This window comes from Syngnathus scovelli, chromosome 8 (assembly GCF_024217435.2).
Source record: "Syngnathus scovelli strain Florida chromosome 8, RoL_Ssco_1.2, whole genome shotgun sequence".
Taxonomy (NCBI): domain Eukaryota; kingdom Metazoa; phylum Chordata; class Actinopteri; order Syngnathiformes; family Syngnathidae; genus Syngnathus; species Syngnathus scovelli.
In genome coordinates this window covers 7,705,829-7,718,448 of record NC_090854.1, presented here as the reverse complement: position 1 = coordinate 7,718,448, position 12,620 = coordinate 7,705,829, and the positions used below count along the sequence as shown (strand labels likewise).

The following is a 12,620-nucleotide window of genomic DNA, read 5'->3' as shown; positions in this document are numbered from 1 at the left end:
TAGCGATGACGAGCTGGACCTCAAAGCGGCAAGTGTAGCCAGCGCAGCCTTTTTGTCCCGCTCCACTGGCCCGCGGACCCTTGCCGCTCATTTAGAGACGGAGAGAGCGAGAGAGAGAGGGACCCCCACATGCCAACGCAGATCAAAACAAAAGACTCTTAGGAAGGGGAAACGGTCACAAAGGGGGGAGCCCACACGAATGCAATGTGTGTACGTGTGTATGTATTGTTATGAGTCTCAGAGTATAAAACCAGTACATTTCTGCTGAATAAATTGGATTTTTTTAGACTTTCTATAGTAATGTGTCATTTCCTACTGACTGAAATAAAACACCACAAACGTCGTGATTGATGTTTCCTTTATCAAAGTCACCTGAATGGAAAAACACAAAGATCAACTTGTACTAAAACATACAAAGGTGTCAAACTTAACCTTTGAACCCGAACACTTGATGCCCTGCATAGCACCACAACAACACCAACTCTTACACACTAGCAATAGGTAGTCGCACCCTATTTTGTCATAAAGCAAAGATTATTACTGTTTGTTAATTTTGGTTTGTATTGCAAAAACATTTTACAAGGAAGTTAACTGACGGCTACTCATTCATTAATGTCAGTCATCCATTAACCGGTGCATTCAAGTGCTGCGCGGTCATTTCTGCAGGTGTGGACAAGTCATGGAATACAAGAAGCTGGTGCATTCGAATGCGTGAAAAAGTAATAAACTATTGTGAAAAGGGATTTAAAAGAATTCAAGATGCGTTTGGTTGCATTCGGAAAAATTGCCTTTTAACGTTAAGACGGTGCATTCAAGTGTACTGGGTCATGCTGTGCCAGTCGCGCTCAGTAAAGATACCAAAAACTTTTTGTAATTACGAAATCACTGCTTTAAACAAACATGTAATGTGTCGTAACTGTTAGACAGGAAATATAAAACATTAAATATATATGTCTTGTCACGCGCAGTCATATAAATGATGCCGTATTTTATTTAAAATAAAATAGTTTATGGGTTAAAATGGCACGTTCCCCGGCGTTGAATAAGCGAAGCTAAGTTGTCTGAGGGTTCCTGAATGCAACAAGCAGTCGGTCTTGCAGGAGGCGGTTCGAGCGCGTTGAGTTGTTTAGTCCGTGCGAGGTTTAGCACCTGAGTGGTCGCCCGCGTGTGGTACAGGGGATGCGGTGGGACGTCGGAAACCGCTGGAACAGGAGGCGGGGAAAAAAACTCATTTGTGTTGAGTTTGTTTGTTTGACAAGTGAACGTGGACTTCTTTTTTTTCTACTACTTGGTGGATTTTAGTTGGCACGGTGAAACGTCATGGATTTAGGAGTTGTGATTTTTTTCTCCACGTGGATTAATATTCTGGGACTTTACACAGGATAATGACCTCAAGGGCACGGAACTATCATCCATTTTTTGGTTTGTTTTGATTTTAAGTTGACCTGAAAAGCAAAAGACTTAGATCATTTTAGGTTAGTTTAAAGGGTCCCCAAGAACACGGGTCCTTTAGACCAAATTTGTTTTCGTTTTATTTTAAATGGACAATAAGACTTTAAGATCACTTTTTGTTTGGTTTAAACTAGTGTCCAAAACCGCCAAACTTTAAGACCATTTTTGGATCAAATGGAGACAATGATGAGGTTTTTGCTCTTCCTGCTAATGCAGAGTGGGTCCCAGGTTCACGCAGCTTCCAAGGAGATCTCGTGCGAGCCCATCACAGTGCCCATGTGCCGCGGCATTGGCTACAACTTGACATACATGCCCAACCAGTTCAACCACGACACCCAGGAAGAGGTGGGCCTGGAGGTGCACCAATTCTGGCCCCTGGTCCGGATCCGTTGCTCCCCGGACTTGCTGTTCTTTTTGTGCAGCATGTATACACCCATCTGTCTCCCAGACTACCGCAAGCCTCTACCGCCGTGCCGGTCAGTGTGCGAACGCGCCAAACGTGGGTGCTCACCCCTCATGAGCCAGTACGGCTTCGAGTGGCCCGAGCGGATGAGTTGCGAGCGTCTCCCCCGACTGGGCAGCGACACCCTCTGCATGGACCAAAACGGTAGCGAGGCCACCACCCCGCCGCCATCATTCTCCAAGCCCACGCTCAAAAACCGCCCCAGACCCAACTCCCCGGCGCAAGGTGAGCATGAGTGCCGCTGCCGGGAGCCCCTGGTGCCCATCAAAAGGGAGTCGCACCCGTTGTACGGTCGGGTTCGCACGGGGCCGCTCCTCAACTGCGCCCAGCCGTGCTACCAAGCGTACTTCTCAGAGGAAGAGAGAACCTTCACCACCCTATGGGTGGGGCTGTGGGCGGCACTTTGCTTCACATCCACCCTGACCACAGTGGCCACCTTTCTTCTGGATATGCAGCGTTTCAAGTACCCCGAGAGACCAATCATCTTCCTGGCTACTTGTTACCTCTTTGTGTCATTGGGCTATATCATCCGACTGGTGGCGGGGCACGAGCGGGTGGCGTGCGCCCCCCTCGCGGACCAGTCCCACATCCTGTACGATACGGGCGGTCCCGCTTTGTGCACCCTGGTCTTCCTGTTGGTCTACTTCTTCGGCATGGCCAGCTCCATTTGGTGGGTGGTTTTGTCTTTCACCTGGTTCCTAGCCGCGGGTATGAAGTGGGGCAGTGAGGCCATCGCGGGATACAGCCACTACTTCCACTTGGCTGCCTGGCTGGTCCCCAGCGTCAAGACCGTCCTGGTTCTGGCCCTCAGTGCTGTGGATGGGGACCCGGTAGCCGGCATCTGCTACGTGGGCAACCAAAGCTTGGAGAACCTTCGAGGCTTCGTCCTGGCCCCCTTGGTGATCTACCTATTCGCCGGCTCACTCTTCCTCCTCGCTGGTTTCGTGTCGCTGTTCCGCATCCGTGGTATCATCAAGCAGGGCGGCACCAAGACCGACAAACTAGAACGCCTCATGATCCGAATCGGGATCTTCGGGGTTCTCTACACAGTGCCTGCCGTGGTGGTGGTGGCTTGCCTGGTCTACGAGCAGCACCGCCGCTCCGACTGGGACCGAGTGCTGGCCTGTTCTTGCGCCGCCGAGCGCCAGCGGCTGGGCAGCGGACCTGACTACGCTGTCTTCATGCTCAAGTACTTTATGTGCTTGGTGGTGGGCATCACTTCAGGGGTTTGGATCTGGTCTGGGAAGACCTTGGACACCTGGCGGAGGTTCTTGGCACAGTGCTGCCCCTGGTGGCCCCACAAGGTGACAGCCCCACCCCCTGTGTATGCGGAGGCTGCCGCTTTAACAGGACCTATCCCGGGAATGTACCATAAAGCTTCATCCCATATATGACAAAATCCTTTAAACCTGACAGCAGGAGTTTCAGACCTTCAGGTCCATGGAGCTACACTGGAACCAGTACTTCCGGATTGACTAAAATTTATTTATTGATGTAAATATTGGAATAGGTTCTGACGCAGGGTCCACGTCCTGGTCTTGAATTATGAAGCGGACTGTATTGGACTTGCGCTTCTAATATGTTTCGGAAACCGCTTTGGGCTTTTAGCGCCATCTGCTGGTGACAACAGCTTATTGACTGCCCACATAAATAAGAAACAAACGTCAAGTCATGTGACTCATTTTGTTTATCACCTTTTGAAAAATGATTAATAATTGTCTGCTTAAAATTCTGCAGTTGGAACAAATGTAAATATATGTTTGTGTCAGAGCTTTTTTTTGTAAATTTTAATTATAAATACAAAACAGTCAGGCACGTGACTAGTTTTGTGTTCATTCATATGTGGACAACGCTAATGTTGATTTAATGTCCATCATCATTTTCATATTGCTTTATACTATGTGACTTGAAATTTTGCTGTTGCTCATTTTAAATGATCATAATTCAAAGTGGGTTGTTGGTTATGATCATTTACCAGTCAAAAACCGTCACAGGATGCATTTACTTTAGTTGTATATTTGTTTGTATACAAATTGCAGATGTGGGTACAAATAATGCACTTTAACACTACTGTGCTCTTTTCTTTGGATCAGAGCGACACAATGTACTCAAAATGGTGGTTTGCATTCTGATTGCTCCTGTCGTTTGTTTTTTATTCGTCCTTGAAATGTTCTTTTTCCTGAAGGTAGTTGAAGTGAGTAGACTGATTAAAATGCAACGTATTTGCAACTACTGTGTCACATTGTGTTTATTAACACAACAGACGACAAGCCACGTGTATACATGATTAGTGTTTATTTTAAAATACTCCATCTGCAAATGCGTTTTCCATTTAAAAATGGCATTTCACAGCTAGTAGCCTACATAGTAAGCAAAACCAACTTTTTTTTTTTTCCCTCTGGCCGTCGAGTCCCCTTCAGTAGCTCTACATGAATGTAATTGTAGTTTGTTCATTGGGAAGGGAGAACTATATTTGGGACGGCGGGGTTACAATACTGAGCTTGAAATCATTTCAGTAGTAAAGTCAATCCTGATCTTCCATGATGTGGAAAGGTGGACTTTTAGTTTTCCCAACAAGATGCTGTTTTGTAATGACTATACGGCATTAGAGTGGCGCCCATGCGACCAGGGTGAGTTGCGCATAAATAGAAGGTATAAAAAATAATTGCGTTAAATCGGGGTTGGCAGCAGTAATCTTGACGTGGATATGGGGGGGGGGGGGGGGTAATCTGGTGGTCTTACGAGAGTATGGCGTTGGAGCATCGTATGCCGATGAGGTTGTCGGCGCTGAGCGACCGCCTCATGGCCGCCCGACTCAGATCTTTATACTTGTCCTCACACAGTCTGGAGATGGCCTGCATTCAACACAACATGCGACCACAATGACTACAAAAAAATATTTGCGGGTGAGTAACATTTAGTTTTTCTGTTATTTTGACTCACATGTAAAATGTGAATATCTATTTATTTATTGATTTATTTATTTTTAAACTCGGGCATGAGCGTTTGTAAGGTTAATGTCACCTCGAGCTTTTGCGCCCGCTGGTTGTTGAGCGGCTCCAGCGGGAAGCTGAGGTTGTTGTCGTCGGCCAGCTGCCTCAGGTCAAAGTAGTATTTGGCGTAAACGCTGGCCGGCACGTTGATGTTGAACTGGAGCAGCTCCAGGAAGTGGCGCTCCATCTCGTTCCTGCAGCGGGCGGGACAAAAGCACACAGCTGAGGCCTCGGGAAGGCTCAAAAGTCTGCCGAGCCTGATCACTTCTTGTCAAACAACACCATTCGCTTGTAACAAGTGTATCGTTAACAAGGAAGAGGAAAGTCATGGTGCTGTGCTAGCGTTTCTGCATCGTCTTCTCTGTTGCAGGCTCCATTTTGAAATTATTACCAAAACCTCAAAATAGGAAACTGACAAGAGCTGCAAGCTCGGTGGTCCTGCCTCTTCATCATCACACAGCCTCTGAGGGCACTAGTCACCATGGCGACCGCATCCAGGTTTTTGCTTTGTTGGCCGCCAAAAGGTGTACCAAGGGCACTCTGTGTGCGCGTGTACGTGCGTGTGTGGTATCCGTGGGCAACTAATGGAGTGGGCGAGAGGCAGGCCCATTATGTGGAAGCAGCGAGAGCACTTGAGAGCCACCCTACATTTCTCTGAAAACAACCCCCTCTTCATCCTTCATCCACAAAGACTCTCAGATGAAGCCAGGGCAACACACACACAAAAACGCACACACGCACCATCCATTTGTTACCGAGTGTGCCTTGACGAACAGCCGTATAACTAACGATGGATACTTCTTTTTTTGGAACCCTGTTAGCTTGATATAGTACTTTCGAGCGGTCCAGGAACCTTTGAGGTGTGTTCTTCTTTCCTTTCCAAAAACTATCCAGAAATAAAAGTAGCTAGAGCTTTTGGTGTAAATGACCCCCCCACCCACTCACATGTCTTCTACGGTGATGTCCTTGAGGATCTGGCAGTAGTCTACGTTCCAAACGGCCTGGTCGTCCCAGACTTTGGAGGCCAGAAGGATGGCTCCGAGCACGATGCGCTTCCAGTTGGAGGGACAAATGTCCAGCTCGGCGTACGTCAGCAGGCGCTCGAGGTACACCTGAGCTCCAGAGACAGGAACATCTTTATTATCTCCATTTCATTTACGCTGATGGCTTCAATGATCATAACAAGAAAACTAAAAAGACATTGTTCTGAACAATAAACAGTAACAATGCGTTGAAATGAGACCCACAATATTTTGCTAGCTTTTGCTGCCCTCTGGTGTCTAAATGTTCTGAGTGTTGTGGACTGAAAATAGGAATTCTCAACTATCATGGCAAGCCAAACAATCACAGAATTAAATGTCAAAAATGTGCCCTTTTACTTTCAAATCCAGTACAGCGCAATTGTTTGGGGACAGTTAAAGGGCTAGAGACACCGGTATATGTATAAATCGGTTTTAGCTTATGGGCTTATAAATATAAATTGACGCTCGAAACAACGAAAAGGAAGCTGTTGCTCTGAAAAATATAATTTAAATTTGCCGCGCAGACGAGTTTGACTGCACCGACCCGCCAGCCGGAAGTGACGTCTCATGACGTCTCAAGTTGTACGTGTTTAGCTTCAGTGAATGTAAACAAAAAGAGAAGAGGGGCCAGCGCGGAGACGTCGGGCCAGGTTTGCGGCCAACCCAGCTCGCCTAGCCGTGCCTTCCATTATCCTGGCGTACATTCGTTCGCGGGACGACAAGATGGGTTGAGTTCGCCTGATAGGATCCACGAACCGGACAGTGCGTGGCTGCTGTGTGCTCGTGTTCACAGTGGCCTGGTTGACTGTCATCTTTCCGGACTCTGCTGTGCATCAGGAGCGGCTAGCGTGCTATCACTCTTATTGTTCATCTTCTTGTTTTATTTTTCCTGTGTTGTTTACTTGTATGTGCGTTGTGAACGCTGTCTTGTCACCCTGGGATAGTGAGAAACGTAATTTCGATCTCTTTGTGTGTCTTGACATGCGGAGGAATTGACAATAAAGGAGACTTTGAGACTTTGACTTTGAAAAGTATGTCGAAGCGTGACGGGAGGGACACAATTCAGAAAACGTGCTCAGCTCGTCGAAAAAATGCGATTTAAGAAATAAAATTAAAAATGCACCTAAAACCTAAACCAAACGCTGCAGATGTTCATTTCTTCATTCGCAGTGGTCAACTTGGCACTCTACTCTTTTTACTATGCCAACCTAACCACAGTGACGGGAGAGGCACAATTCAGAAAACGTGCTCAGCTCGTCGAGAAAATGCGATTTAAGCAATAATATTAAAAATGCTTATAAAACCTAAACCAAACGTTGCAGGTGGTCATGTCTTCATGTGCCGAGATCAACTCGGCACTCTAAAGCCCCCAAGAGCACTTTTTACTATGCCAACCTAACCAGAGTGACGGGAGGGGCACAATTCAGAAAATGTGCTCAGCTCAGCCCAAGTGAACTGCTAGATTCATCATATTCTGCGTCAAAAGAGGTTTCTGAATCGGATAAAATGATGCTAATATTGCCGCTAGAAACGGAGCTGTCGCTATCATCTGCCATGTTGTTTGGGTTTGTTGACATCCAGATGTACAACTTGTGACGTCACAGTAATGGCGCCGCCAGTTCGGCTTCGTGCGGGACCCGATCGATAAACTGACATTTCATTTCAGCTTTATTCTTAGTAATCGGTGTCCATTTTTAATTTCCAATGCGGCAAATGTGTTCACTTTATACATTCTGTCAAATTCTGTTCTAATTGAAAAAAAAAAAAAGGGATGTCTCTAGCCCTTTAAGATAGATTTAGCTTTTAAAGAGATATTTGATTCATTTGGCCTCAACAAAAATAATAGCAATCAACACTGCGTACTTACAAGCGTGACAATGGCACATTCGGCAGTGAGTTGTGCAGCACTGAAGAGCGTCCTGACGAAACGGTAGATGACTTTGTGCTCAGGGTCCATGCAGCCATACTCGTCTGGCACCGCCTCTCTCTGCGCGGAAAGACACAGATTGGACATGACCGATGTATTTGCTGAACACGCTGGTTGAGATATCGATGAACTCACCGATAGAGGATGCAGCTTTTCGTCAAAGATGTCCAGAGAGCGGTCGGAGTCCCTGCAGTACATTACCTGTTAAGTCGTACTGTAGTTGAAAGTTAAAAGTGTGTATGGACTTACCTGTTCTTGATGTGGTAGTAGATTGCTAAAGTGACACTGGAGGCAGATAGAAAGAAACTTTACGGTAAGTCTTAAATGTTATTACAGTATGATTTGTCCACACATTGTCACCATTTGATTGTGCTTTTGAGGTTGGGCTGGCTGACAGTACTGTCGTCAATGAAGATGGTGGAGCATGAGCTGTACTTCTTGGACAGCGGCCCAGGAGACACCTGCGCACACGCATACAGAAGGTGGTTAATTTATTTTTACAACTGTTAACCCTCTTATTACGTTGTGGTTACAGTATGAACAGGGAGAAGATCACTAATATTATTTCCTATGGGGGGGGAACTTACATGACTGATGTGATTGATGTGATTGCTTTTCCTTCTGTCACGCACTATCAACAAAGCACATTGTTATTTTCGTCAATTCAATATGTCATGTTAAAACATGACTTAAGTCGTCTATGCTCCACAATATGAAACATTAACTCACCGTCCGTCTGGGACTTGGACAGGAAGATGGTGCTGACTCGAGCATGGTCCGACGGGTTGGACTCTAAGGCCAGCTCTATTTAAAAAATAAAAAATCTGATACTAAGAAGGATTTAAAGTATTGGAAACCAACGCAAACTCACTTACTAATGCATAAAACTGTTTTTATTTTATGTTATTCGATTTTTATAAAGCTCACGAACCGTCAGGAATTTCTCTGTCGCTGATGTGCTGCAGGTACGGGGCGCTGTTGTCATCGCTGACTTCCGTACTGGTTAGAAACTCCTCCAGCCGCTCTGCCGGCTGCCTGGACGGCAGCTTGGGGCTTGACTCCGGGGAGACACAGCACGACACCGTGTTCCCCATACCGGGCCAGACTGTGTGAGCTCAGTGTCCCAATGTGGTCCGAATGCTTGTATGCTTAGTTGCTTCCGGCCGGGCGCCCCGCTCTCTTCCAGCAGGGCTCAATGTTAGCATTCCATTAGCTCGTCATGCTAAACAGCAGCCGTCCGCCAACTCCAAGCGGCGGCATTCCTCTGCCACTTGCGCGGGGAAGCAGCGGCCAACAAGTCCCGAATTAGCGGCCCCACAATAGGCCGATGAAGATGAGGAGGAAGACGACTCTTTCAATTAAAAGTGACGTTATGGAGCAAGCGGGTGGTTTTAATCACCCCCCCCCGGACCTCATTCATTCATTACTCGAGCGAGCTGGCTTCATCGCGGAGCTTTCAACCGCGTCGGAAAAAAATATACTCATGCGTGAAGAGAAATATTGCAGCTCCGAAATGTTTAGCACGCCATACGGTTTAATGTTCATAAACTGGTTTAAAACGACTTTCCAGTTAGTTATGGGTGTCCTCCAGGCTAACGAAATTAACCCAGGTTGAGGCTTCTGTGGCCTTCTATGGACTATCGCGAGAAGTTGTGCGTGGGGGAGCCGACACAGCGAGAAAATGTTTCTTAGTTAATATAATGAAAAATATAGCGAAATGAATATTGGCACATCACGCAGTTAAAAGCTACTTGCTTCAAGCTACTTGCCAGATATCTTGGATGTCCTCCGGCGCTCGCGAAAAAAATCCAATCCGAGGATTCTGCGGCCTACTGCGAGCAAAAGAGGCTCAATCCAACATGGCGAAACAAATCAAATTAAATCCGTAGGGTTACATCTTCGTTTCCCATCGCGCCAGCAACTTTTGTAAGACCTCCGCACTCTGTCCTTGTTTAGTTTGGGCCAAAAGTCTCAAGTCATCGTAATCTCGCAGCTATCGCCGCTCATACCACAGCAGCACAATTTTCCAATGAGATGCGTCTAACCCCGCCTACAAAAGGATTCCAATTGATCTTATTGGTCGAGGAATTAGAACATTTTTTTCCTGGGGCGCGGATTTGCCGAGAGAGCTGTCATCCACTTTGTATTCGTAAATTGCTATTTTGGTAGCGTCACACCCATTGTTTTTTTAAAACAAACCCTGTGCTGTCAATCAAAACATATAGACGAGGTTTTAGGACACTCATAATTCAAAGCAACAATGAATTTTGCCACTTTGTCCATGTAAATAATTCATCAAGTCCACGTTCAATTCTTAGTTAAAAAGGGTAGTAAAGTGTAGTCAAATTGAGAAGCACCAAATACTTCCTTCAGAGTAAAAGAGAAGATAACTTTTTCAAGATACCGTATTTGCCGGTGTATTAGTCGACCTTTTTCGATCCAAAATCGACCGAAAAAAATCGACCTCGACTTATACACCGAGTCATAAAATTTAACTTCGTATTCATCGCTTCAAATGTGATGGTAACCAAGGCCGTTTCTCATGCATCTCATTGTGCGTGGGTGTGCATCCGTCAGGCTCATCAAACAGCGAGAAACTGAATCATTATAAAGCGTTCGTCGCATTAACACGCATCCTCAGCAACAATTTCAAATATTCTCACCTCAATAACGGACATCGAAAGTCAGGCAGCGACGATGACTGCTAGGGGGAAGTACTGGGTATTGAGCGAATGTGCGAGTCATCGCGCGTCAGGCAACGACAATAACTACCGGTACGTAAACATTCAATCGCCATGTTTAAATGAATGTCGTTGGCACTTAGAAAATATTCGCCAAACTTGGCCAGACTTCCAGGGGAAGAGGCCGAATTTTCACTTGTTCTGGCCAACCGGAGGAACCAGCCGAGGCGGACACTTTACGGCGGTTGAGTCGTTGGCACTTAGAAAATATTCGCCAAACTTGGCCGGACTTCCAGGGGAAGAGGCCGAATTTTCACTTGTGGTGGCCGACACGGGGAACCAGCCGAGGCGGACACTTTACGGCGCAAGAGCCGTTGGCACTTAGAAAATTTGAATCGGGCGGCGTGCGCGAGTGCGCGGCCCGCTGGAAGTCGAATGAGGCTCCGCGATTTCATCCGCGGTGCTTATAAAGTGCCGATCCGCCGGCCGGAGCTATTTTCGGCCACCCGGCACGTGTGCACAGCCTCCCGGCTGTGCCGGGGGGCGTGCGCGAGCTCGCCGGCTGCTGGAAGTCGAATGAGGCTCCGCGATCTCCTCCGCGGTGCTTATAAACAGCCGATCCGCTGTGCGGGAGCTATTCCCGGCCACTTGGCGCGTGCGCACGGCCTCCCGGATGTGCCGGGCGGCGTGCGCGAGCTCGCCGGCTGCTGGAAGTCGAATGAGGCTCTGCGATCTCCTCCGCGGTGCTTATAAAGAGCCGATCCGCTCGGCCGGAGCTATTTCCGGCCACTTGGCGCGTGTGCACGGCCTCCCGGTGGTGCCGGGCGGCGTGCGCGAGTGCGCTGGCCGCTGGAAGTCGAATGAGGCTCCGCGATCTCCTCCGCAGTGCTTATAAAGTGCCAATCCGCTCGGCTTGGAGCTATTTCCGGCCTCCCGGTGGTGCCGGGCGGCGTGCGCGAGCTCGCCGGCCACTGGAAGTCGAATGAGGCTCCGCGATCTCCTCTGCGGTGCTTATAAACAGCCGATCCGCTCGGCTGGAGCTATTTCCGGCCACTGCGCATGCGCCCGGCCTCCCGGAATTTGAACACATTTCGTCTATAAATTTCGCATATTTCTGATTGAATTTTGAATATAATGCAACAATTGAGCTCGACTTATACAAAGGATATATCATAAAATCGTAAATTTCCGTCGAATTTTAGGGGGTCGACTTATACACCGAGTCGACTTATACACCGGCAAATACGGTATTCTATTTTAGAGCATTTAAACTTCTCAAATTGCATCACGCACGCACACGCTCCATTTCACCCCTCGCCATTTGTGAAGCTCATTAAAAGCAAACCAGGATTGATATTTTTATTGAAGCTAATGTAGGGGGAAAATTACAACGGAGTTTGACACGCAAGCAAGCACACGTTGAGTTGAATCAAAAGAAAAGCAAAATGCAAAAAGCAGCAAGCACACGTTGCGTTGAATCAATGGGAAGAAAACAAATCCACCTACAGTGGCAAATCTCAATCAACGGCTGGCCATTTCTCCCTTCTCCTTTGGCTTGCTGCCTTCTAGGCGGCCAGCTGAAGGAGCAGATACACCAGGGTGACCGTCACCAGCAGACCAGGTGAGTAGGACAGGTTGCCGCCGCCGTCATCGTTGAGCTTCTTGTCGCCGCCGCCGTCACTGGGCTTGTCACTGCTGCCGGGAGGGCCCTTGTTGTCAGGAGTGACACTTTCCACCTCTTTGGAACGAGAAACACAATTGGAAAAGGTCAGCTTTTCAACTTCTCGCACGTTTTTTCCTCAAATTTGCCGCCGCCCAAAGTATTCATTCAGTGCTGGGAGTGCAGAAAACAAGAAGTGCTGAATGGGCTTTTTTTTGTTTGTTTCTACTGCCAATGAAATGCAAAATGTCTGAGGATTTAGCAAAGGCGTGCGTGTGCTTGTCGGGTCGAGTGGATCCATCGTCCTGCAACATCAAACTCACCCAAAATGAAGATTTCTGTAACATCTGCAGTGTTGTACACGGCCTTGTACTCTCCCGCGTCGTTGGCTGCCAGGTCCGTGATCTTCAGCACCGACTCAT

The 12,620-nt window shown here is 47.4% G+C and overlaps 2 protein-coding genes across 2 annotated transcripts; one reads left to right on the top strand and one right to left on the bottom strand.

Annotated features, from left to right (window-relative positions):
• The first annotated feature begins 1,142 nt into the window (after positions 1-1,142).
• On the top strand, positions 1,143-4,144 carry fzd5 (frizzled class receptor 5). Its single transcript, XM_049727671.1, has one exon. It carries the CDS (start codon positions 1,627-1,629, stop codon positions 3,307-3,309), a length of 1,683 nt encoding a protein of 560 aa, XP_049583628.1. The 5' UTR covers positions 1,143-1,626; the 3' UTR covers positions 3,310-4,144.
• Positions 4,145-4,193: 49 nt separating this feature from the next.
• On the bottom strand, positions 4,194-9,911 carry ccnyl1 (cyclin Y-like 1). Its single transcript, XM_049727673.2, has 10 exons — positions 8,789-9,911; positions 8,587-8,661; positions 8,445-8,488; positions 8,218-8,318; positions 8,107-8,142; positions 7,993-8,044; positions 7,798-7,917; positions 5,854-6,020; positions 4,940-5,102; positions 4,194-4,770 (listed from the first exon to the last, which is right to left on the bottom strand). Exons 1-10 carry the CDS (start codon positions 8,949-8,951, stop codon positions 4,654-4,656), a joined length of 1,038 nt encoding a protein of 345 aa, XP_049583630.1. The 5' UTR covers positions 8,952-9,911; the 3' UTR covers positions 4,194-4,653.
• Between the last annotated feature and the right edge of the window lie 2,709 nt (positions 9,912-12,620).